Source organism: Solanum lycopersicum, chromosome 9, assembly GCF_036512215.1.
Source record: "Solanum lycopersicum chromosome 9, SLM_r2.1".
NCBI classification, from domain to species: domain Eukaryota; kingdom Viridiplantae; phylum Streptophyta; class Magnoliopsida; order Solanales; family Solanaceae; genus Solanum; species Solanum lycopersicum.
In genome coordinates, this window is record NC_090808.1 from 3,513,571 (window position 1) to 3,540,474 (window position 26,904).

At 27.1% G+C, this 26,904-nt stretch overlaps 4 protein-coding genes across 7 annotated transcripts; 3 read left to right on the top strand and 1 right to left on the bottom strand.

The window, feature by feature from the left end:
- Positions 1-224: 224 nt before the first annotated feature.
- SAP8 (A20/AN1 zinc finger protein) lies at positions 225-1,158 on the top strand. Its single transcript, NM_001320184.1, has one exon. It carries the CDS (start codon positions 405-407, stop codon positions 858-860), a length of 456 nt encoding a protein of 151 aa, NP_001307113.1. The 5' UTR covers positions 225-404; the 3' UTR covers positions 861-1,158.
- A 1,625-nt stretch (positions 1,159-2,783) lies between these two features.
- LOC101260168 (purple acid phosphatase 22-like) lies at positions 2,784-6,802 on the bottom strand. Its single transcript, XM_004246839.5, has 5 exons — positions 6,550-6,802; positions 5,691-5,985; positions 4,026-4,594; positions 3,515-3,603; positions 2,784-3,138 (listed from the first exon to the last, which is right to left on the bottom strand). The coding sequence occupies exons 1-5, from the start codon at positions 6,697-6,699 to the stop codon at positions 2,916-2,918; spliced, it is 1,326 nt and encodes a 441-aa protein (XP_004246887.2). The 5' UTR covers positions 6,700-6,802; the 3' UTR covers positions 2,784-2,915.
- Positions 6,803-9,337: 2,535 nt separating this feature from the next.
- On the top strand, positions 9,338-13,369 carry LOC101259873 (probable purple acid phosphatase 20). Its single transcript, XM_004246838.5, has 5 exons — positions 9,338-9,524; positions 11,258-11,552; positions 11,685-12,259; positions 12,431-12,519; positions 13,133-13,369. The coding sequence occupies exons 1-5, from the start codon at positions 9,378-9,380 to the stop codon at positions 13,302-13,304; spliced, it is 1,278 nt and encodes a 425-aa protein (XP_004246886.2). The 5' UTR covers positions 9,338-9,377; the 3' UTR covers positions 13,305-13,369.
- A 7,989-nt stretch (positions 13,370-21,358) lies between these two features.
- On the top strand, positions 21,359-22,860 carry DTM (LITTLE ZIPPER protein DTM). Of its 4 annotated transcripts, none has more exons than XM_010327611.4 (2): positions 21,359-21,456; positions 22,255-22,860. In XM_010327611.4, exon 2 carries the CDS (start codon positions 22,259-22,261, stop codon positions 22,523-22,525), a length of 267 nt encoding a protein of 88 aa, XP_010325913.1. In that variant the 5' UTR covers positions 21,359-21,456; positions 22,255-22,258; the 3' UTR covers positions 22,526-22,860. The 4 variants fall into 4 exon arrangements, with proteins under 4 accessions (XP_010325913.1, XP_010325912.1, XP_010325915.1 ...); XM_010327610.4 differs by having other exon boundaries at positions 21,373-21,511; XM_010327613.4 differs by lacking the exon at positions 21,359-21,456 and adding an exon at positions 21,580-21,598.
- Positions 22,861-26,904: the final 4,044 nt, after the last annotated feature.

Below are 26,904 nucleotides of genomic sequence, written 5' to 3' on the forward strand. Positions count from 1 at the left end.
TAATATTAAATTATCTTTTTTATTTACCTCTATCCAATCTTAATACAAATATCAAATATCAGAAAAGATTTTTTTTTTAAAAAAAAAATCTTTGATAATTTTTAAAAAAATTAAAACTCCCTTCCACACCTCCTTTTTGACCCTTCCAGCCTGTCCATCCTAATAATTTATTTTATTATACTATATATTATATTATCATCAATCCTTCTCATTATTAAAATTCCCCCTTTTGTTTTTCTCTTCTTTCTAAATCATCCTTTCTCCCTATTTTCAAGATTCTTCATTCACCCTTTTTTTTCCATTTTTCTCTCCATCTTTTCTTCCATTTTTCAACACCCTTTTGCTTTAATTACAAAACCCATAATTTATTTTCATCAAATATTCAATCAAAAAAAATTATTTCTATGGCGGAAGAACATGAATTTCAATCCCAAGAAGGTGGACGTCACCAATTATGTGCAAATAATTGTGGTTTTTTTGGCAACTCTACAACCGAAAATTATTGTTCAAAATGTTATCGCGATATCGAAAAACAAAAATCCGATGCAAAATCAATCGATTCTCTTTTTTCTCCGATAAAAAAGGTTTCGGAAAAAAAGATAATCGAGCCGATTGTTTTGACGACGGATACAATGAAGACTACGACGTCAAATGTTGTGACGCCGCAGTCCAATAGATGTTTGGTTTGTAAGAAGAAAATGGGGTTAATGGGATTTAGATGCAAGTGTGGGACCATATTTTGTGGGACCCATAGGTATCCAGAGGTTCATGCTTGTACATTTGATTTTAAGTCAATGGGGAGAGAAGCTATAGCTAAGGCAAATCCATTGATCAAAGCTGAGAAATTAAAGAAGATTTAATCCTAACCGTTGGATTAGATGACTTTTTCTTTGGTGTTGGAAATAAACGAGGTCGTGACGAAAGCGATGATGATGGTGGTGGTTGTGATCGTGGTCATGGTTCTTCGTTGAGACCAAATTGAAAATAAAAAGGAAAACATTGGGGTTGTTTGGTTCCAAAAAAAAGCTATGTGAATGTAAAATATAAAATTTATATTTCGATTTTCTTTTTTATTATCAATCCTTTTTTTTCTTCTAGGAAATAATTTATATTACTTGGCTTGCTTTGTTATAAAAAGACTTGAATTTCGCTCTATTATTATTATTATTATTATTGTAGTATTATTTACTTTCTTAAGTTGAAATAATAATTAAAAAAACAGTCTGATGCAATTTTTGTGGTATGATTTTTACTAATTTGAACTATTTTTGGTATTTGATAAAGTTTGTGTAGCGTTTTTTAAAATTTGACATTGACCTTTTGAGTGTTTTTTCATTAAAAATGATCATATAGTCCAATTTATTTTAATTGCTATGTATGAGAAGACTCAAAATTCAGAATCTATAAATTTAAATTCTAAATTTATTCCCAAACATATCGCTAAAATATTATTTTAAACTTTATTTCTTCATGCTGTGTGATACTCTAAACCTAAGGCAAAGAAATGACAATGACTCTTTGTTAATTTGTTTTGGAGTTTTAAATCAAAAACATTCTTTAACTATATTATAAATTTAAACTTCATTCTTAAAGTATTATTCTTAGCAGAAAATATCCTTCAATAATTTAAAAATAAACAATTTTCATCCCTCTGTAAGATATTATCAAAAGCTAAGGGATCCAAAAAAAACATGAGCAATTCATGTGACTATCAAAAAAAAAAAGTTTTCCTGCATAATTACATTACTTTCTATAAAAAAGTTTTTTAAAAAAAATATTATAAATCTTAGACATTTATTGCTTACGGAAATAAAAAATGTTTGAAAGTTGTGAGAATATGTACGTGATCTGCTCCTTTCTTATTTAGTAACGGAAAGAAGTTGACGTTTAATTATCTTTACCTTTTTCACATCCAAATTGTAATTTAGATCAATAAATTTTTGGGTCAATTCGATATTGAAGTAATCTAAATATTGTTATATCTCGCATTTGAGTTTCATTCTATATTATTAGAAGCGTAAGTCTCCAATAAACATTGTTTCTAGTATATTCAATTGAGAAGAAACATATTTAAACTAATAATATTTTTATTATCAAACTACATGAAGAATAAAAAAAAAACTGTCAAGTTAAAAGATTTTTCATAATGCTAAACTCAATTACCGAAAAAGTTCACGATAATATTTTTGGCGCATCTAAGAATAATAATTAGGATCTGTTAGTTTTACGATAAATTAAAGTAGAAGGATGAAAATTGTTCACTTTTAAATATTTGAAGGATGTTTTATGCTAAGAATGATACTTTAAGGATGTAGTTTAGATTTGCGATATAATTTAAGGATGATTTTGATTAAAAAACTCATTTGTTTTGTCACACCTTCATTGATAGATTTTTCATTTATGATCTTTCTTATGCTTTTAAGGAGAAAGTTCAAGTTATTTAAATTTAGACGTAACGAATCTGAAAAAATGAAATAAAAGTTTAATAGAATCGTTACGTCAAAAGTTTAAATATCACTATGAAAGTGAAATGAGATAGTTATGGACTTTGTCTCTACCACTTCACCATTCAATTACTAGTAGTTCTTTAAATTCATTGCCAACTAAATTTTTTTTTTTTTTGGACCACTAAAAGATAGTTCTTTAAACTCATTTGACAATGAAATTTTAATGACACGTATCAAAAAGACAATAAGGGTGTATTCATAACTATTAAATTCTATCCATTATGTAATTATAAATTTTTTCTCCGCCACTGGATTAATTCAAATATAAACGATTAATTTATGTTCTGCATCCACCTTTATGTACCGGTGTTTTTATATTATAAAAAATGGTTCTATTATTATGGTATACAAACAACTACCAAAAAAAGGTAATTGAAAAATTCAAACAATTTTGATTCATTGCCATTGCTAGAGTTCATCCTTCATTTCTTGAAATTTCTCATGATGAGGCAAACATGATTTAGAGGAAGCAAAACTTTTAAGCCATAATTCATCAGCCATGAATGTGTTATTAGCTTCATTGTTCCTATGCCATGACCAATGTGCATGTGTCTCATTGTATACCTTCAATCTACCATGTCCAAAACTTGCCTCTCTAAACATTGAGATTGATGGGCTAGGGTTTTCAAAGCTTCAAAATGATTAAAGAAATCATGTTAGCTAGTCGAAGAAGAAATTAAGTAAATAAAAAATGTGAACTGTATCGATAATTTGAGTTAATTTTTATGTCAAACAATCAGATGCTTCCATATGATTTTTAAACAGATAGAAGATTCTGATTTGAAGTCTCATTGATGACACGTTATAACAACAAAAGAAGAACATCATTAACATGGATGCCCCTCCTGTGGGCGCATTGTAAATGTTAAACTTTTAAATGAGATTGATGGACACAAACATCGACATATATATATATACCTTGCTTGAATTTTTTTGGTGAAACTATATTTTGGTTTATGTAAATAATTATGAAAATAACAAAATACTATAAGAATCAAGCAACTTACATCATAGCAAGCCCTTCCCTATTTCCTCCATCTCCAATTGTCATATAAATTGGACCACATTGATCTGCCTTGTTATCATAAACCCTAGTCTACAATATATACCAAAACAAAAAAATGATATACCAAATAAATAGAGTGAAATTGTTTAAATCTAACTACATTTTGAAATTACAATTATTCATTAAAAAAAATGGGATTAGTGACCCTTAAATTAGTATACTTTTTGGGTTGAAATTTTAAAATAAGGTATTTGAAAGTGAAATTAAGAAAACATATTTACAAATGGCACTCATGACTCATTAGCTATGTTTGGACATGCTTTTTATCTAGGGAAAAAAATTAAGCAAAGTTATATGAGTTGTAAAAATATCTAACTTATTTTATGTTCGAACACCTCTATAAAGCAGATAACCAACTACAACAAGTTTTTGTAAAAAATGAAAAAGATGAAGATTTTTTACGCGATATGTGTATACGAAATTAAAACAAGAATGTAGCTTAGTATACTTACAAAACGTTCATAAGCATGAACGTGCCCCGCAAAGACAACATCTACTCTAGCATTGTACAACAATTCTTCCATTGATTTCCTCATACTTTCACCTTCCCCTTTATGAGCTAAATTAGTGTTGTACCACGGCACGTGGACGAGCACGAAAATCCACGGTGTCACCCCCCTATCGATTTTTGCCAAGTCACCTTGTAGCCACGTGTATTGATCCGATTGGGCATCAAAGTCCACGTAGGATCCCAACATGATGACGTGGCACCCTGCCACGTCAAAGGAGTAGTATAGGTTCGATGTTGAACCACTTTGTTGATATGGCATTAACCATCTCGAGTTATAAGCTCTGAAACCATGACGATAAATTATTGGGAACGTTTCGATTTCGTGATTGCCATGTGTCACCATCCAAGGCCTTTTACTTGCATAAGGCTCAACCAATCTACCAAATGAGTCCCAAAGTGGTTGTTGTGTGTCAGCATAGGATAAATCCCCAGGCAACAAAAGTACATCATAGTCTTTTGCACCTATATGTTCTAAAGTTGAGGCTGTCCATTCTGTTTGGCCCAAGTCACCTGTTTAAATCAATGACGAAGTTAGAAATTTCAATAATAACAATTAATATATAACATATACGTATATCCTTTTTTTTCTTTTTATATACACAATATGATTTTCATATAAATATATTCAGCTAACTATCATTCGAATTTGGTGTCTCCCGGCCCATTATAAATAATTTCTACATTTTCTCGTGATCATTAGTTGACTTTATATTTGATCGTACACTCACACTACAACAAGTAGACAATTTTGTGGCGATAATATTTTATTTAACGACAATAATAAATATTTATAATCACTTTTCTATATGAATGTAACTAAAGTCTTTAGCGTATCTAAATACAATGATATTAAATCAATTATTATTGAATGTTATTATTGAAACTAGATGTGCTTTTGTAATAGTGTCATAGATTAGTTTAATTATTTTAATGTAACTAATTAATTAAGCTACACTTTTATTTCGTGTCAGCGGAAATATAGATCTTACTTGTCAATTAATTGCAATTTAAGCCTTAGTTTTTTTTTAAAAAAAATTATTTCTCATTTAATGTCTGATACTTTCAAACTCGTACCATATAAAACATATTAAAAAGGGAAACGCTTTCTAATATGATTTTTTTCACAATTTTTATTGGTTAGCTAAAGCCTTTGTTTGTATAGGAAGGAAAGGAAAGAAAACGTTAAAGTGAATTAAACAATTAAAAATATAGAAAAAAGAGATGCATGATAGTGATAATATTTAGGTAACAGGTTTAATCGAACTCAATATTATTAATACTATATATATATATATATAAGTAGAAAAAATTAATAAATATTATATTTTAAAGTTTGAATATCAAATTTTTGAAAATAGAAATCTAGGAATGAATGAATTTTCTTAGTAGCATTTTAAGGTAAAACACTCCCTATAATAGAACTTTTTTCTATTAGAACTCGAAACTGAAACCACTAATCGCAAAATAATTTGTATTTTATTGAAATCTTCCTAAATTTCCCTTTTTTTTCTTTAACAAATAAAATCTAAATTGCTAAAGGTGCATGAACACAAAAGAAAACGTACAAGCAAAATATAAAGATTAGTCATATTATAATTTAACTCACCAACGATGGCAAATTCAATGGGAAATGTTGAAGGTGGCGTTTTAAAACTAAACTCCGGCCCATTTCCACCACATCGATAATAATACGTCTTGTTTGGGCCTAACGGCCCAATTGTGATGTGGTGAATTACGCCGGAGTTGTAGAAAAAGTAACGGTATGACATACGTTCTCCGGTCGTCGATGATTTATCGTAGTTTCCCGGTGATGTACCATACTCTACGATGGATTTTTCATGTTTATGAGATGTTATCCATGTTACTCTCATGTAATCTTTTCCTACTAAAGAAATATGTACCTACAAAAAAAAAAAAAGGAGATTCAATGTGGTATATATAATTTTCAAGAATCGATAAAAGTGTAGTGGGATGGATAGAATCCTTGTCTCTTTTAATGAGAGATATTCAATTCGAGCTCCTAGAATGCAAGACTTTTTGGTGGGAAGTGTTTTTTCCTTCTTAACGGGCCGGGCCGGGCCTGTTAGCGGAGTGACTTGGTATGAATCTAAATTAGTCAGATAAGAGGTTTGAAAGCCCGGATGATAAACTTAAAAAAACTTTATAGCCATATTCTATGGATGTTAAAACTCTACGATAGTGGTTATTTTTCAAAGCGAAGTTTCATTTGGTGATGTTGAAACTCGATGATAATTACTATTTTTCACTGATAGTACTGAAAGGTAATTAGTAAATGTTATTTCTAAAGAGAACTTTTTGATAAGGAGCCCTTTACACGTTATGGGCCTGTTAGTAGGTCAACCTTGACTTAATCTGAATTAATTAGATCAATAAATTTTACATATTCAAAATTCGTAAAACAAAAACATATTGTTACATGACTAAATTGTTGTTGAGTACTATACCTGTTCGGGCTCGGATTCGGACCGTGTAGGACCGGTGAAGATGGCGGGACGGGGAGGAGGACGGGAATATTCCGGCGATGCATTGAAACTTGGGAGAGAGTTAAGGAGGAGGAGGAGGGAGAGGAGAAGTGAGGAGTATTTTTTTGCCATTTTGATATGCAAGTAATATAAACTAAGCTTTTAAGAAAGAGGGGAAATGTATATATTATGAAAAATATGAGAAAATAATTTAATTATTCATAAAGAGTTTGTTAAAAAAAAAATATTTATGAAATATTAATAAAATATGTATAATGAGATGGCATTGGCGTGAAGTAAGTCCTTCACATTTTTTTTTGTTGGGCATGCTTACGGCAATGACTACATTTACTAAATAAATGAATTTATTTCATTATAATAGTGTTAATCTTATTTTTGAAGTAACTAATTTTATTTAGTTATTATAACATGGAGTTATCTTGTAAAATAATTTGATAATACAACCGTTTATTTACGCCATTAAAAGATTGTAGTGGAATGTACAAGATTATTATATTATTAATCAGATATCTTAGATTCGAACTTTACATATGAAAAATATTTTATAAGGAGTGTTTTTCCCTTTAAATGGGTCTTTTTCATAAATTTTTGTTCAATTTTATAAAAAAAAAATATTTCGTTCTTTCTTCATGTTAATTATGTTTTTGAAAACAGAAATTTTGGATCTTCAAATTTTATTTGAACTTCCAAAGTCATACTATTAATTGTAGGAAAAAATAATTAATTTTATCCTAATTTAGTAAATAATTAAATAATATGATACAATACTTTTCGTAAGATATCCATCGAATATTGAATAATGAAAATAATATTTATATTTAGAGAAAAGAGTTTGATATATTCATTAATTTTATTTAACGTTGGTCAATACAATTATATATAGAGAGAGACTTTGTTTTTTATTTATTTAAGTAAATTAAAATATTCATATTAATATAAATAAATAAAGATAATAATAAAATTAAATGATCAAAAGTTAAGTTATTTGAAAAAATATACCAACATTTTTAGGATTACACCAAAAAGAAAAGTATTATGTAAAAACCTTACAAAAACAATATTTAAAAAAATTATTATCAGTAACCTATAGAATTTAAAAATATATTTAATTTGGGATTTTAGTACCGTTATTAAAAAGATATTTAACAATCTAAATTTTAAGAATATTTATCAAAATTATCGTTTATTTGGTCTTAAGCGATTCATCTAATAAATTGTCGAATAATTAAAAAGGAAAGGTAGAAAAATACGTAATAAATTGGGAGAGTTTTTCTATTCTCAAATGTTAAATATTCAACAAATTAATATCAACACTCCAATTATATATATTTCATTTAATTACAACTCTGAAGACAAGATTTAATTGAAAAAATCACTAGATCAGAAAATTTGGTTAAAATGACAAAAAAAAAATGTCTTTACGTTTTTGAACATTTTTTACCCTTTTAACTTAAATACCTTTTACTTAAAAATAAAAAGAATATATATATATGTCTGATTGTTTCATAGATCTATCTAAAAAAAATTTGGAAAAATATTTGATTTTGAATTAGTATTGTCTTTCTATAGCTTTAGAAATCGTTTTTAGGAAAATATTTGATTTTGAAAGTTTTACTTAAATTATGGGATTATGTGAATTTATTGTTACCATATTTTATGCTATTGTTATCATTTATTGAAAAAATAATTTTTTTGTATAAATTTAATTTTAAAAAAATGTTTTATACAAATTTAAAGTCACCGAACAAACTAAATTGTACTCATAAAATGTAATTATATAAACTATACCCATAAAATATAATTTCATAAAATTCGTTTGCCATATATGAAATTCATTTAATCAATTAGTGTCACTAAACTTTGACTTAAACATTGTTTTTGTTTTCAATTAAATTTTACAAATTAATAAATACCCATTAAGATTATTTTATTGAACCTATTCCAATTATTTAACCATTAGTTTCTTGTAAAATGCACAATAACAATTGACAAAACAAAAAAAAATCTTTTTCTGATGTACCAATTTTTTATTTTTACAGACATATCTCAGAATCTTTTTTGAATAATTTGTTAATGTATAACATTCACTGTTCAATGAATTTATTACACCTTATATAAAATTAGTAGATACATAATTATCTACCTTAAAATTATACATACGTGAATTTTATTAATTTTTAAAAAAATTAAATAAACAATTCACTATTCTAACGTATTTATAATAATTTTAATTTTTGTGTCACTTTTTTCAAGACCGCCAACATGTGTAGATGACAACCATCCTAACTAATTAAACAGCTCGAGAGCACAATTTTGTTTTTATCTCGAAAAGCTGATTCATAAAGATCGACTTTTAATGAATAAAGTTACTTGATATTTATTTATTAAAAATTATAATTTAATTAAACATGATAAAAAATATTTAATGTCTATATTATTAAAAGATATAGAATAATTGAGAAATATATAAAACCATGATTATTTAAAAAAAAATTAGAATGAATTACTATGATAAAAAGACAATTAATATTCGATAATCGTAAGTTTGACTAGTTCATATTCGTAACGTTTAGTAAATATATAAATAATTTATTCAAAATTTAATAAATTTCCTTTTTTTTTTTGTAAAATACAATATATTAAAAAAAAAGAGAATTTTTTTTTGAGAATCTAGAAAATCACATTCCTCAGCTCTACCCCCAAAACCTATTGTCCTTATTATATATTCACACAATATATTTTTCTATAAATAGCTCTTCTTCTAATTCCTTTTTATTCCTATCATCACCATGGCTTCTAATAAGGTTAATATTTTGCTATTTTTATTACTAATAATTTTATCCATTGAATCTTCACTTTCCTATGAAAGGCCACCACCAAGAAAATCACTATTTTTATCTTTATCTCAAGATCTTGATTCCTCTTCTCCACAACAGGTAACAATTTGATTTTTTTATACTGTCGGTGTATATAATTTTTTTTAATTTTTTTTTCCATTCCTTTATAAGAATTGTTTGAATATGATTTGATGTTCTCTTTGTTGTATTTGCTATTTTTTTCGATCCTTTATATATGTGGTTTAAGGTTTTGATACACTCATTAGGTGAACCATTTTAATAGCATTAATACACATTAGCAAAACAAAGACACATCTATCCCAATACATTATGTCTCGATATTCTTAATAGTGATATATCCAAAAAATATAAGAGTAATTTATACAAATGATAAATTTTTTGTAGAATATGATAGAAAGTTGTGTATTTACAAAATTTTCCTTGAGGCGGAGTAAAGATACAACAAGAAATTCATCTGAATTCTTTTAGTAAATAAAAATTAAATTATTTTTTGTATATATAGATACGTTATAATTTCTTAATTTCTTTATATATTTTAATTTAAATAATAATAATAAATAATTTATTCAAAACTCGATTACTTTTTTCTATAACTCACCCCTACTAATATAGTAATAAATAATTTATTCAAAACTCGATTACTTTTTTTCTATAACTCACCCCTACTAATATGACAATGAAAACTCTCGTGAGAGATAGTCAATAAAACAAGAAAATAGCTAAAGTTTTACGATAGTTATCAGCCTTATACATAGAAATCATCGAAAATACAAGAATTTGTTGTCATTATATTTAATAAGTTAATATTGTGTTCACACAAAACTAGGGTCTTGAGGAAGTTGAGCTAATTAATTAATTCATATCATATTCACCCACGTTTAGCCTAAATGTTAGACAATTCACGATAATATTTATTTTGAGATTCGATTAATTTAATTTTGTATCAATCGTTTTTAATCAAAGGTAATTTTGTACCCAACATAGGAATGGTCATGTTGAAATCTTTAATTTACCTTTTATGATTAAGATTCTAACACGTGATAAGATTCTATTCATATTTGTGTTTTTTTATTCAATATCTGATATTTATATTAGAATTTGATTAAACTTAAATATCGTGTAGATAATAATTAGAGGAACATATTTCTAAGATCTCTAATTAAAATTGAAGAAATATTTACCACTCCATTACATTCTGATCGATTTAAAATCATGTTATCACTCAAAAATGAAAGATGATTTTACAAGTAATATTAATTAAGTTTGGTCAATGAGATGCTCATCACGATGTATGTTTGAGTAAAACAAACTAGTTGTTTGAAGATGAATAAAATAAAACAAAATAGTTAAAATAATTTAAGTTGGACTTGTTAAATGGTACTGCTAGGAACATGTTCATAGTTCTCTAATTTTTTTCATTTATTATTTAAATCGTTGGAACAGTCATTAACGTTTGTATTAGGATAGCTTATTTACATCATACTTTTTGAGGTGAGACCTTTTCCGCGACTGAAAATAAATGCAAATGTTTTAAACATCAGACCGTCTTTTTTCCTTTACTTTACTATCTTTATACATTGAAAAAATTCATTCACATCAATATAACTTGAATATGTAAAGTGGAAAAAAACTATACTTTAAAAATATTTTTCTAGACATTTTTTTTAAAAACACACCCATAATTCACACAACTATCAACATGATATAACTAGAAGTCCTAGGTTCAAGTATCATTGTTACATATACCAACAGATAAAACGTCTTATCCGTTCTCTAACAGTTTAAGCTTTTACGTTTATCGTGTCTTTCAGGTGCACATTTCGATGGTGGGTGAAGACAAGACGAGGATTTCGTGGATAACGGAAGATTCTGGTACACCGGCGACGGTGAAGTACGGTACATCTCCGGGAAGTTACCCATTTTCAGCAAATGGGGACACTACAAAGTATAAATATATTTTGTATAAATCAGGTGAAATACATAATGTTGTTATTGGGCCATTAAAGCCCAATACAATTTACTACTACATTTTAGGCCCATTTACAAGCCCAGAATTCAATTTCAAAACCCCTCCAGCTGGATATCCTATCAAATTTGCAGTTGTAGGTAAGATCCATATCTAAATTAATAATTATTCGTTCAATTCTAAGTTATATACATCGATAGTATAAAAGTTTAGTATAGTTTGATTAGTCGAAGGTGAGTCTTAGAAACAACAGTAAAGTTATTTCGTTACAGGTGATCTAGGGCAAACTGACTGGACAACGTCAACCCTAGATCATATTTCAAAATCAAATTACGATGTCATGTTGTTACCCGGTGACTTGTCATACGCGGACACTCTGCAACCACTATGGGACTCGTTTGGACGACTCGTGGAGCCGTTATCGAGCCAACGCCCGTGGATGGTGACTCAAGGCAACCATGAGGTTGAGAAAATACCAATTTTACATAGCCAATCTTTTACATCATATAATGCAAGATGGCTCATGCCATTTGAACAAAGTGGTTCAACTTCAAATTTATACTATTCATTTAAAGTTAGTGGGCTTCATATAATTATGTTGGGCTCGTACACTGATTTTGGGCCTGGATCAGCCCAATACAATTGGCTCAAAAATGATTTGAATAAAATTGATAGAAAAAAAACACCATGGCTTATTGTTATTGTACATGCACCATGGTACAATTCTAATACTGCTCATCAAGGTGAGTATGAATCTTATGGAATGAAATCATCTATGGAGGATTTACTATTCAAGGCTCGTGTCGATATCGTCTTCGCGGGACATGTTCATGCTTACGAGAGATTTGTAAGCTTCATTTTTACTTATAATCTGTCGTTTATTTGTCTTTTCTTGATCATTATACTATATGATTTGTCGCTGAATAGCTCATAAGTAACATGATTAACGATGATTTTTTATCGTGCGATGAATTTTTTAACGACAAATAATTATTTCTTTGTGTTTTAATATATATAGACTCGAGTATACAAAGACCAAGCTAATAATTGTGGTCCAATATACATCACAATTGGAGATGGTGGCAACAGAGAAGGCCTAGCCACCAAGTAAGTTTGGCTCACTTTTAAATAGTCCTCTTTTTTCTTTTTTTTAATTACATATTTATCTAATTTAATCGATCAATCAACTATACCTTAATTTCAAACAGCTGAACCAACATAGGTTGCCTATTATTATTATTATTATTAGGAATTTAAAATTTGATGTTTATTTTTCCTAGCTGATATATATGAATTATACATTAATTATACTAACATTACAAACACACACACATTATATATATGTATATATGTATGTATATATATGTATACATTTTGTCAATTGTTTGTCTTGATATCAAATATTATGACTTCAAAATTCTTGTTTTTGATGAGTTGGGGTACTTATTATATTGTGTTTTCACCTTAATTTGTCTTCTTTGGACCAAACTCACTTGTTTAAAAACTAGTTTTGAGTAAATTTTTATGTTTTTATGTCTATCGTCATAAAAGTTGTTTCTAGAGAAGATTATAGATATAAATTAGATATCGAATTAGTACTATCGCCAATTTCACCATTCATTATTGGAGAATCACATTAGTTTCTCTTTCGATTTATTTATCTACTTTTTTTGCACGTTGAAATATGTCTATCGACTTTCTTACTGATCGAATATTATAGGTATCAAGATCCAAAATCAGACATTTCAATTTTTCGAGAGGCAAGTTTTGGGCATGGAGAACTTGATGTGGTAAATGCAACTCATGCACAATGGTCATGGCATAGAAATGATGATGATGAAGCTGTTGTTGCTGATACTATTTGGATAACAAATCCTTCTTGTACATTTTAAAGCCAAACAATTTAGATTTAAAAAAACTAAAGAATATATATAATATATAAACAATTTAAATCTAACTTAATTTCAAAAGTAAATTTAAGTGGTAATTATAATAACTTAAAATGATATTACGAATTTTTTCCAATTCAACTCATCGATGAGTTTTACTCTGGTATTATTGAGTCTCACTCCACACACCCCAAAGGAAAAGAATAGTTGTATATTAAAAAGAAAAACTATTTACTAGCGCGTTACATTTTTATTTTTATATATTTTATTTTTAACTACTTTTAACGTGTTTACTCTTGATACCATTAAAATATATATGTACTCCGATGTTATTAAAGAGAGAGTAATAATACATTAGTAAAAATATTATTCAATACTCTTTGATTACTTTATATTATGTATGCAAATCTAATCAAGGTAAATACATTAAATTTAGGAAAATAATCTTATCTAATATGCCTAATTTGTGTTGGGCCTAAGGACTCCTCAAACACTCGAATGAACCAACTATTTTTACTATTCAAATAACTTTCAAATGTTTGTATAAATATATTGTAGATACATCTTATATACCTCTAATAAAAATAAAAGGGATAATGCACGAGTACTCCATCAATCTATGTTCAAAATATCAGAGACACACTTATACTATACTAAGGTCATATTGCCCTCCTGAACTTATTTTATTAATAATTTTCTAGCTCTTTTTCGGTCTATGTAGCGCTATCTTGTGGCCCAACGTTGATTGACTTTTCTTTCAAGCTAGTATCACATAAGCCGAAAAGGGATAGAAAATTACTTATAAAATAAGTTCAGGAGGGTAATAGGACCTTAGTATAGTATAAGCGTGTCTCTGAAATTTCGAATATAGATTGAGGGGATACTTGTGCATTTTCCTAAAATAAAAATAGTAACTTGATCAAATTTTTTCTTTAAAAAAAAAATAAAAAATAGATGTTGGTGGAACTAAAATGCATATCATTTCACTTGAACTACTAGTGATGATATTAGTAAAAAATGTAATCTAGCAATGCTGTAAAAATAATTAAACATGATGAAAAGTGTTGGATAAAAGGTGGACATAAGACAGACAAAAAGTTCCATTTAAATAAATATTTAATTAGGGTTTGACACCAATAGCATCTCTATCTAATTTTCCCTTCTAATTAACAATTTCAATCTATATAGATTAAGTGGACCAAAAAAAACTTTTTTTTTTAATATTAATTTTTTTTTAATTACCTCAATAGATTTGTGGTCCATCAATCGTTAATTTGTTTTATATTTTTTTTAAGTTATTAAAATGTAACTACCTATTAGTTTTGTGGTCCATCAATCTTTTAAAAAAAGAATTTTATTCTAATCCAAATATGGAAAATTAATTTGTATCATCATTAAGTTTGTTGGAATAGTCTAATACTTACTCAAAAATACATCACCAAGAGGATATATATGTACTAAATTAGTAGGACAAATAGAATTTCTTCAGACTGAATTAATTAAAGATGTTAGATTTGTTAAATATTAAATTAAAAAAAATTAATTTTTATTTTAATATATTATCTAGTAAATGAATCTGAATTAATCAAATCTTGAAACCTTTCCAACTCTCAAAAGGATTTAAAAATATAACAAAATCGGTTAACGATCAATTTCATTTAGCACTTTTAGCCCCTAAATAATATTAACACGTTGTGATTTTTATTAAAAAACATATAATCTTAAATTAATTGATATGTATATACTTTTGATCCCTAATAAAAGATTAAATATACTCCCTCTGTCCCTATTTAGTTGTTCACTTTAAAAGTGACATACATATTAAGACATCAATTATTATTATAGGTTAGTTACAATTTTACCCTTAACTTAAAAGATTACGCAATTCTCCAAATATAATAAATTAAATTCTGGTTCCAAAAAGCATGCATTACAACTTAGTCGTACTAGAAATTTTTAGAATTAAAAAAGGGCATATTAATAAAAAATTATTGTCATTTCTTGATTTGTTAAAGTGAACAAGTAAATAAGGACAGAAATAAAAGAAAATATAGAGAAATAAATAGGAAAGACAGAATGCTATAATTAGGAACCAGAATGGGTAAACTATCTCTTAATTAATTAATTAGTTAATGTATTTTATTAGAATAATAACTTATTATAGGGAACTGTTCATGCTAACAAAGTGGATAATTATTAATTATGTTAAGAAATAATAATTAAATAAAATTTAACATAATTACCAACATTTTATTCTGTCTTCCATACCAAAATTTTCAACTTTTGCAGTCTTCGAGATTCTCTTCTCATCATTATCACTCTCTTTACAAGGGAAACAAATTTAATTCCAAATAAATATTTATTTTTTAAAAAAACAAACGGAAAAAATTATGTAGAAAAAAACAAAAAAACAATTTTATGATCTTTCTGTATTTGCAATCTAAACCATCAGATCAAAAATCAAAGTTTTAATATTTTTTATTATTAATTTGTATTCATAGACAATATAATAAAATTATTATCAGTATCAATATATTTAACTTGATGTACTAAAAAATATGAGTATTTATCAAATTTGTTTCTATCTACCAGGATTCTATTGAATTAAATAATTAAATGCCAAAAAAAGTCGTTAAAATTCTTTTCTTCTCGATAAAATAAAAATTAGATTCACGTAAAAAGAAAAATATTTTGTATTCCTTTAATTAAAAAAAAAGAAATGTTATCATAAAATATTTGATTCGTATGACTTCATTGATATTTCATTTTATCGAGCCTCTTTCGAGATTCTAGATTGTTAAGTTTCGAAACTTACTTAATAACAAATTTTACCATTTTAAAATTATTTTAATAATTACAATCTCCGATTTATTCTCGTTAGATTATTAATATTATTTTTTAAACCTTTTGACACTAAATAAGCATTAACCTCATACATATCTTACAGACTTTGTAATGTCATTCGATCATATACATAGTCATACAATGTTATAAAGCATAATCCTACGATTTCGTAATATCAATCGATCATATATAATCATATAATATTATAACATAATTTGATCATTATCGATGTATAAAAATTAAACTCGTAAATAGGGGTGTGCAAAAACCGAATCGATAAAATGTTACTGGGTTATTGTAATTGGATTATTGGATTTTTAATGGGTTTAGAAAAAATAATTATTGGGTTATTGGGTCGGTTTCGGTTTTTTCTATTGGGTTATTGAGTGAACCGATAACTCAATAAGACGATAGTTATTTACTACTTTACCCTTCCTCAATATTAAATATACATAATTTAATACATAAATAGATTCAATATTAGCTTTTAAGGCTATGCGATTTTTTTGGTTAGGAAATTGGTGAGAACTTTGTTGATTATCTGGTGGATCAAGTAACTGTTCAAAATTGTCTCATTGAAATATTTTATTTTAGTTTTAATTCTAGTTCGTAGTTGTAGACGATAGCTTTTGCAAGTTTGTAAATGTTAGTAATTTGATCAACATTCAAAGTTTTCTATTATGTTTTGGCGGTAAGTTGGTAACATGTAATTATAACATACGTACTATTATATATTATTTGATCGACATTTTCTTATTGGGTTAACCGAAACCAAACTAATAACATCAAAAATCGATAAACCAATAAATCGATAAAAAATTTCTTATTAATTTATTATTGGGTTAACATATTTTAAAACCAAAAATTGATAAACCAAATTGATTATATGTAAAACCGAACCAAACCGACCGATCGAGTAGGTCCACAAAATATGAATAGCAAATATAAACACTCACGTGTAGGGTTCAATGCACCACAGGAAAAATAAATAATAGCAAAAAAAAAAAAATCCATCATTAGAGTTGCAGGGTAATGGTATTATGTGAAATGATTAGAAATTACCTCAGAAGAAATAAAAAAGTGAACTTCAAAATTTATTAGCTGCAATGGTGATGAAGTCATTGCAATGAGTTTCTTTTTCTATTTTCGTTCGATATTCAGTATTCACATTATAATTAAATTTAATTTTAGTTTATATTAAAAAGATTCATTGTAAAATATAATAAAAACGATTTTATATTCAAAAAGACTCAGACATAATATTTCTAATTAAAAAAAAATATTTATCACTTTAACGCAATTTTTGTGGAGAAAAAAAAAAATCAATTGACATTAAAAGTCTTCACATGTATTTGTACCCCAAAATATGAGAACTCTTCACATGCATCAATAATGTCTCAATAGGATTACACACGAGTTATCCCCACCCCACCCCCACCCCCTTAACCCCACAATTCAATCTTCCAAAATTTCATCTTTAATAATTTTAAGAATTATTAATCATGATCTTCTATTTCAAATCAATTAATTCGACTAATTTAAATTTATATAAAATTTATTAAAAAGATATAGCACTTTTTAAAGCAATGTGTTTTGTCAAACTATCAATAGTAAGCTAAAATTTCTAACATTATATAGTGAATCAAAAATTAAAATTAAAATATTGAATTCATGAAATTAAAATTCAGTATTTTGTCTCGAATGAGAGTTTAAGGATCAATGTGGTAATCACTTTTGGGTTCGATTAATCTCAGTTATCGATTAAGAAACTTATTTTAAAGGATAAAATACTTCCTATTAATAATAATTATTCTAGCTCAAACCGAATTATCACCGGGTAGTGAGGGAGGTGCTTCCATTTTGATTTCTTATGTGTTTTGATATTTTTTTCACTCGATGTTTCAGAATGTGTATTTGAGCCTCGATTAAATTTAAATCGCGCATTACAAAGTTCATTCAGAGGGTAACACTCCAACATCATTTTTTATATCCAGAGCTCGAACTCGAAACATCTGTTTTAACCATGAAACTGTCTCGTCACTGCACCACAGCTCATATTGATAGTGTCTGATACTTACTTAGAAGCTCGACTTGTTCAGATTTCAATCATAATACATTACATTTCCTACTGATAACACTTTCATATTTTCTAAACTCAAACTCAAAATATCAGATAGAAAATAACAAAGTACTTATCATCCGATAACAATCGGTTGGGGGTGGGGGTGGGGGTGGGGTTGGATTACCCCTTGTGTGTGTTGGTGTTGAATAGGTAAAAAGAAGGGCTAAGTGAATAATTGTAGTTAATAGGCAAATATAGGAAAGTGATGATGAATATGGATGGGGGGTGTACTCAATTCAATTAAAATGAATGCCATTTGACATCTATGGCCATGCAAATCTTTTTTTTATGAATGATGCCATTACCATTCATTTATGAAACCAAAATCATTATAACAAAAAAAATACACTAAATTAATTTCAATATGCTGCAAAAAGATTAATAATTATAAAAAATATAAATAATAAACAGTAAGTCTAGATGCCATTATTATTTATTTTAGCTATATAGGCTTTGTCATCATTAGTATTTTCAGAACAAATACACTTTGCAATAAATAAGGCCAGAAGCCCCATAAAAAAAAACATTAATTACTCTTTTTAACAATTAAGAAAAAAACATTTAATTCTTCTAATGAAATATTAATACACAAAATATATTAAACGACTCATTATTTTAATTTTTATCATTAACATAATTTGGTTTAATCAAGTGCAATGTTGATATTTTTTTTCAACATTTACTGATTGTATTCCAATAAAAAAGATTAAATTGCCATAAACTAGTATTAAAATAATTAAATATTTGATTCGCTAATACCATTTATTTGAGCGGTCAAGATTTCACTTTGTACGTGAAGATCTTTTTAAATTCTAAAATTACACTTAATTAACGCTTCACGTCACTAATAACTACCACAATTATTATCGATTCGAGAACTAAACATATAAGCAAAAAAGTAAATTTTTTTCATTTACAAATGGAGCGTCCATTGCTAAACTTAGTAGATTAAAGTAAATAATGTGATAAATAATATCAAAATTGATGATTAATTAAATTAAAGTAAAAAGAAATTTGGCCTTTATAAAAAATTCACGATAAAAAACCTTTTGATTTCAAAAAGAAGGGGATATTAAACCAAAACATTATTAACATGAATGACAAAAAAAAATAAAAAAATAAAAAGAATATGATGCTTCCATAAAAAAAAAATTAATCATTTTTCACGTTAATGCACTCATAACCCATGAGGTTAGTCCATCTGTAAAATTAAAAATCTCATAATTATTTCAAATTAATCACACTTAATATGGCAAAAAGAATGCTTACTTTATGATACCTTGGCAGAAATAATTATAATTATTATTATCATTAATTTTTACCTAACTAAAAAACAAAACACTATCATGCTTAATATTAATTCACTCACGCAATTTAGCTTAATTATCGGTATAATTCGAAATCTAATAAACTTTCAAAAAATGTGAACACATATGACATACTTCCTATTTTATTTTATTTTTTTAAAACATCTTATTCAGTTACATAGTAAAATAGCTATAAAATAATAAATATTTTCTCTATAAAAATTTTCGATCATCTTATCACATCTCGTTACATATATGTTAAATATATTTAAAAATTACCTTATTTTGTCCAATTTTGATTCCTAACATAAGAATCAAATTAATACACAAACAAACCTCTTTTTAGCCACAATAGTAAGGTTCCAAATTCCAAATTTGCCTCTCAAAACCACCAACTACAATCTAGATAATAGAGTTTCAATTAGATAAACATTTCATCATTTTAATTAATTAAATATTTTCCGTTCAAATATCCAATATGAAACTACATTAAAATGGAGCTTTACTCCTAATATATCATAATACTTTTCATACATAATCAGATCTGATATGAATATCAAATATCGATTAATTTTTTTTTAAATGGCAAATGAGTCTAAGTTAATACAATGAATGTTTTAGATGAAATTTCTATAAAGAGGACAAAAGAAGAATTATGTAAAATAGAAAAAATTAAAAATTAAAAATTTAATCATGGTTAGAGGGGGTGGGGGGTAAAAGGGGGGTAGGGGTGTGGATGTGATGATGGGCCTGTCTTGGTTCGAACCAATCCAAAACATCATTGCGAATCTTTGGAAGGCCAAACCCCTATCATCATTGGACACACTTTTGAATTGCCCAAAATGCCCATATTAAGGCCCAAATCTCTATATGAAATGACAAAAATACCCTTATTGTCTTTTATAAAAAAACTCAAATGCCCTTTAACTATAATCATTCAATTGACTCCATCACTTTAGTCTAAAAAAAACACTATAATCATCATCATAGTAGAATGGAACAAGGTTAAATCCTTTCCAATATATGGATAATATCTCAATTTAAGTTATATACATCGATAATATCAGTAAATTTTAATAAATATTTTAATTATAAAAATAATATGTACATTTTATTAAAATTTAAAATCAATCACTATTCATGACAGATTTAGAGTTCAACCTACGAGTTATACATCAGAACAAAAAAAAAACATTTAACAATTACTTCCAATCTTATCACCATAAAATAGTCATTTTCAAAATAAAATTTCAAGAATGTCATTGAGTTTTACATGTATAATTCAAAATCCAAAAAGAAAAAATTCTATTACAGAACTCGAAAAATGACTTAGTTATAACTAAGGAAACTCAATAACTCTCCTAAACCTTGTGCAACTTACAAATTCATCTGTTTCAATTTATTTTTCTGATTTTGATTTGATATAATATGAAAAAAAACAAAATTAAATCTTACGATTATAAACTAAAAAAATACGTAAAATGTGATATATAAAAGTTAAAATTACCATAATAATTCATAAATTTCAAATTCTGAATCCGTGAGTCCGTAATCATTACCATAGTAGAATGAAAGAAGGTGGTTTGAAGTCCTTGCCTATAGATACAACAACTATATACAATTATACACAAGCCGCCTTCCATGCTTACACATGCATGATTGTTGTGCAGATAGAAAAAGAGATACAAAAAGCTTTGTCCCCCCCCCACCCCACCCCCACCCCACCCCCAAAGATTTACTTAACTTTTTCCACTATATATATCTCTTGTTTTTACTGCCCAAGAAGTATAAGTTGTTGTTTGTTGTAAGTGATAAACTCACCAAACAAAATCTTCTTTCTTCTTCTAGCTACTATACTTCTTGTTCTATAACTAACCAAAAGGTAATCTTTTTTGAAAAAATCAAGAATCCACCCCACCCCACAACCACAAAAATTGGTACATTTTTTTCTCTTTTAAAGTTTACAACTTTTGAAAACTTTCTTATTCCTTTTGTCTCCTCACATAAACTAAAATTGTCAAAAGGTCATGTTTTTATGTCTTCTTGAAACTTTTTTTTTTTTTTAAATTTCATTGCATGTTCAACTTGGGAATATAATAAATTCCCCCCCCCCCCCCCCTTTTTTTTTTCTTTTTTTTTTCTTTGTGTGTGTAAATAAGAAGTTTGTCTCTTGTTATATACTTTATATATTCTTGTCTTCCAAGTGAGGTAAACAATAAGAAAAAAAAAAAGTACCAATTCTTGAAAGTGTGAAGATTTGGAGATTTTGTTTTTCCTTATTCTATTTGCTTTTTTTGTTGTTACAATTTTTTTTATTTTTTCTAAATTTTTGATCATTTGTTTTTCTTTGCAATTGTAATGATTTCTCCTACTATACTTTCTTTTACACATTCTCATTAATTCCCTCCCTATGCATATCATCATTTCCTTTTCTTTTTTTTCCCCCCCATTTTTCTCAAGCTCTTCTTTGTAGGTAAATCATAAATGATTCAATAGTTTTTATAACTTTGTTATAACATGTTAGTTAAGTATCATGTACCCTTTAAACATTTTGTCACACATGTATCAAATTCCTTAATATTCGATACAATGTCAGATTCTTCAAAACTTTCGTCGTACATTTTTTCAAGACTCCGAACAACATACTCATGATTTTTTTATTTTTTTAAATTTTTTGCAGGAAAATGGACAGAATTAACTCAAAGCTCTACTTGCAAAATTGCTACATAATGGCTGAAAATGAAAGGCTAAGGAAAAAGGCAGAGTTATTGAATCAAGAAAATCAACAACTTTTGAGTGAACTAAAACATAGGTTATCACAAGCTGGTCCTAGCAACAACAATAATAATAACAACAACAATGGTGGAGGAAAAAACAATTCAATTCCTGATCTTAATCTCACAAATTGTTCTTCATCCAAGAATGCTTCATCAAAATCCAAGAAAAAGTGAAAACAAAAAAAAAATTATTTGAAGGGGTCCAATCTAGTCATTGAACTAATATTATGTTACTTCTTTTTAAAAAAAAAATTTATTTTGGGGGTGTTAAATATTATTAGTATTATAGTAAGGGGGTCAAAAAAAAAGTAGGAAGTTATGGTTGTTGGTGTTTTTTTTTTTTTAGTTATATAGGTTTAGAGGAATTAAGGAATATATGGGGTTTTTTTTTTGTCTGTGTTTAAATATTTTGTTTTAGTATGTGGGGTTAGTTCTGTTTTGGAGCCAAGAAGTTGTAAGCAAATCTATTAGCTATATATATAAAAGAAATATAAAATATGGTTCCTTTATATAGTTTCTCTCTTTAATTATCATTTTTTGTTTCATTTTATTGTGCTTAAATTCAAAATTCTGTTTCGGAATATATTTGTTATGGCAAAAATTTGAATTTTGTGAGTAAAATAAAATATTATTTCAAAAATCGACCCAATATTAGTATGTCTAAACATAAAACTTTGAAGATTAAACATGAAACTTTTAAAAATTTATGTTTAAACAGATATTTGAAGATTAATCTGATTCAAAAATCTACCATCAAAGCTAACAATTAATTTTTTTTTCTTACTAAAAAAGAGTGATGATATTGGCCAATTGTAATTCATTAACTGTAATTCTTAGTGTTTGTCTTTTAATTAAAAAAAATATAGGAATAAATAATGTTAGCATAAGATGAAAGAAACAAAAATGTGATCTTTTGATTCACAACATATTATTTTGCATAATTTACTTGAAAATAGAAATATAATGAATGAATTTTAAAATTAGTTTTAAAAAAAAAAACAGAGGCCTTTCTTGGCTAGCTGTCTTGAAGTTTTTTGCTAACATTATAAATCAATTATCAAAAGAGTGATAGTTGATATTAATCCATTTGTTTGTAGTTAATAAAGAGTAATTTCCTCATTTATCAACTATTTTCTATAAATTAGCAGGAGTTGAGGTAGAGTTTGATTTACGTATAAGATCATGATCCGCGTTCTAATTACTATAATTTAAAATTAGAGGTGCTTTCTAAGTTAGTAGGAGACGAGGTAAAAAGTAAAAATTTCGAACGTCAAGGTATGGTGATTTATATATAAGGTCATGATCCACGTTCTAATTGCTGCAACATCTATAAATTGAAGGTGGTTTACGAGATGAGGTAGAGTTGGAAAGTTTTTGAATGATAAATAGTGGTGATTTTTATATAAGGACATGATTTACACTCCAATCGTTGCAACAACTATACATTCGAGATGGTTTTCAAATTAGTACGAGACGAGGGTAGAGTTAATAGAAATTTGACCAGTAAGGAATAAAGAATGACGTTTTATATTTGATACGGTTATGATCCACACTTCAATTACTGCAAGTGACACATTTTAAAGCTGTGTAGACTTAGATCCAGAACAAACAATAACTATTACTGTTAAATAGTTTTTGAACGATCAAGGCATAGTAATTTATATAATATAGTAATATAATATAATTATTTATTTTTTTAAGAAAAAAATAATAAAAAAAGAATGTTGGCAAATCAAAGAGATTCTGTGAGTTGAAAAAGGATCTAATCAGAGGAAACGTCATACAAAAGATTTATTTTTGTATACCATATGTTATAAAGTCAATGAGCATTTTAGTACCTTTTTTTTTTATTTATTATTATTATTAATATTATATATAACTAATATAGATGGGCCCACCTTAACTCTTTTAGATATGACATGGCGTCTTGTCATTTGCTGATGTTATCCCAGTCATATTATTGTGATTTTACAATATTTAACTAAATCCCAATCGCTTAAAGAAAATTTCATATCGGCCATTGATGTATTTAATTATTATTGTGATTTTACAATATTTATTTAACAATCGCGTAAAAAGAAATATTTATGATATTTGATAGGAAATGATTTATCTTAGAGTAAGATTTATCAAAATTTGAATTTGAAATACTCGAGTTTTAGTTATTTAAATTTTACACTTGCATCAAGTATCATTTTACCTTTGAAATAGGGCTTTTTGATGGCAACAATTCAAATTATTTGAATCTCCTTTTCTTAATTTTTTAAACCGCGTTTATTATACAAGTGTCGGAGAACCTTAGTGGAACATTGCAAATAAGAACTAAACAAAGAGATGTTTATATGAGAATCTTAATTTATCTTAACTTACAATAAGCAAATGATCACGCTAACATGCGGAGTTAAGTAAAAGTTCGTGAGTTTGAAAGAATTCAAAAATTTTTTGTTATAAATACCGTAATTAAACCTTAATCGGAACAAACATGAGATTTTATAGCTTGTATATAGATAACTAAAGGAGGTGTTATGTTTTAATTGATTAAATTATCTACATGATGTGCACTTGAGAGTTGGCACATTTTAAATATTAAGTTAGTTCGAATCGAAAAATGTTTAATAGAAACATTTTATTATGTGTTCAACTGCTAAATTAAAATAAGAAAAACTACATAATTAGACATACTTCACTATTATATATATTATTATTCTCTATGCTTTCAAAATATTACGTATCTTTTCACTAATTTAGAGCTTCCTACCATATATTGAAGAAAATACACTTGGATATATGAATTTTTGCTACTGGATACACAAAAATAGGAAGAGAATCAAGCTAGATTGGAAAGGGAGCCAAGCAAGATCCGTATGTATTTCACATACATGCGAATGACACTAGATACACACTTATTACTTTAAAGAAATTGGATTAGCGATGGACAATTTTTTTAGCTAAAAAACATAATCCGTTGCTTCTCCCACTTACCGACATATTTTCATTAGCTACGAGCAATATAACGACAGACCAACGACGAAGTTTGTAGCTAATTTCAGTATTTTCTTAGCAGTGATTAGGTACATATATTTGTAAGTATATTGTGTGATTTGCATATATCTGGAATATCATATACATGAGAGAGTCACAAGCGTGGTAAAATGGAGACGAGCAAGATTTGTTATGTACCCCATCATACATATCCGCTTGAATACAATTTATCTATAACAAATTATATCTAATTTTAATTTCATGTATTTGAGAAACATTTATCTAAAGACCAAAAACATCAAAATTTGGTAAGATATATAATATTTCAAACTAAGTGTATCTAAATAAACATATTTTGAGTGTATAAATATTTTTTTAATGACACAGTTAATTAAGACACATTTGATGTATTAAGTCAATAATTAAATACTGTGTATTACAAAACCTAAATTCATTTATTATTTCATTAAGTGCAATAAAAACAAGAACTCTACATTTCAACACCATTTCCCCATACAAATAATTAATTAAATATGAAACCAAAGGAAATGATTATTTTTTTTGGAAGTATACCTAAATATACATATTTTTGACCTTTTATCTCCCCTAGTCAATTTTCTTCATTTCTTATCCAAGAGATTTTCAAATTATGTTGATCTTTATTCATCATCATCATCATTTTCTGAATATATCTAGGATTTTGCAGGTCACTTCATTGAAATATATCATAATTTTTTTAATTTTTTAATTTTACAGAACAAGTCAAACTAGAAGCTAATAAATACAGAAGCACATAGGCTATGATGACTGTAAAACAAAAAATGTCCTTATTATATATATATACAGACATACAATTGGCCAAAATCTTCCAATAAATAATTAATTATCCATTCCCATCACTCAGAAATGATGGCAAATTTTATTGCTTTTTTTCTTATTTAATATATTTGATGAATTTTTCTAATTTTTTTTATTTATTGTATAGTTGTGAAAACTTAGGTCATCTTTGGTTGAGAAGATCTTGGTCATCAGAAACTATATCTAAAAGGCATCATTTCTTTCTCCTAAAACCATCTTTTTTCAAACAATAAAAAAAATGAAATAATAATAACCAAGACTCCAAGAGTCTTAACATACGAGAGTCGTTCGAAAACAACCACGATCTTTCACGAGATAGGAACATAGGCACTTTGTTCTCCCCATATTTCACCCGTGTATATTGAATATGTTGTTGTTTTAGTCTTATATTAGGGTTGCGTATTAGTCAGTTTAGTTAGGCTTTAAAGTTTAAGTCTTATATTAGGGTTGCGTATTAGTCAGTTCAATTAGGCTTTAAAGTTTATTGATTTGGTTATTGATTATCAATTTGTAAAGATGCTAAACCGTTATTAAGATACTGGCTTATTGGTTATTAGTTTATCGATTTTGATCATTATTGGTGCAGTTATCGATTTAACCGTTAAAATTTTGACCAAAAAAAATAATTGAAAACCACTTAAAAACAAGGTGACAAACCAAATAAACCATGCATATGAGTTCTAAGTTACATCTTGCTCAAAAGCAAACATTTG

What these genes read in the sequence shown, in the direction of transcription:
- SAP8 (NM_001320184.1), top strand. Translation starts at nt 405, where the DNA reads ATGGCGGAAGAACATGAATTTCAATCCCAAGAAGGTGGACGTCACCAA.
- LOC101260168 (XM_004246839.5), bottom strand. Translation starts at nt 6,699, where the DNA reads ATGGCAAAAAAATACTCCTCACTTCTCCTCTCCCTCCTCCTCCTCCTT. An exon ending in CCGAATCCGAGCCCGAACAG is followed by an intron (nt 5,986 to 6,549) that starts GTATAGTACTCA and finishes TTTTTTTTGTAG; the next exon opens with GTACATATTTCTTTAGTAGG. An exon ending in CATTGAATTTGCCATCGTTG is followed by an intron (nt 4,595 to 5,690) that starts GTGAGTTAAATT and finishes TGATTTAAACAG; the next exon opens with GTGACTTGGGCCAAACAGAA.
- LOC101259873 (XM_004246838.5), top strand. Translation starts at nt 9,378, where the DNA reads ATGGCTTCTAATAAGGTTAATATTTTGCTATTTTTATTACTAATAATT. An exon ending in ATTCCTCTTCTCCACAACAG is followed by an intron (nt 9,525 to 11,257) that starts GTAACAATTTGA and finishes CGTGTCTTTCAG; the next exon opens with GTGCACATTTCGATGGTGGG. An exon ending in TATCAAATTTGCAGTTGTAG is followed by an intron (nt 11,553 to 11,684) that starts GTAAGATCCATA and finishes ATTTCGTTACAG; the next exon opens with GTGATCTAGGGCAAACTGAC.
- DTM (XM_010327611.4), top strand. Translation starts at nt 22,259, where the DNA reads ATGGACAGAATTAACTCAAAGCTCTACTTGCAAAATTGCTACATAATG.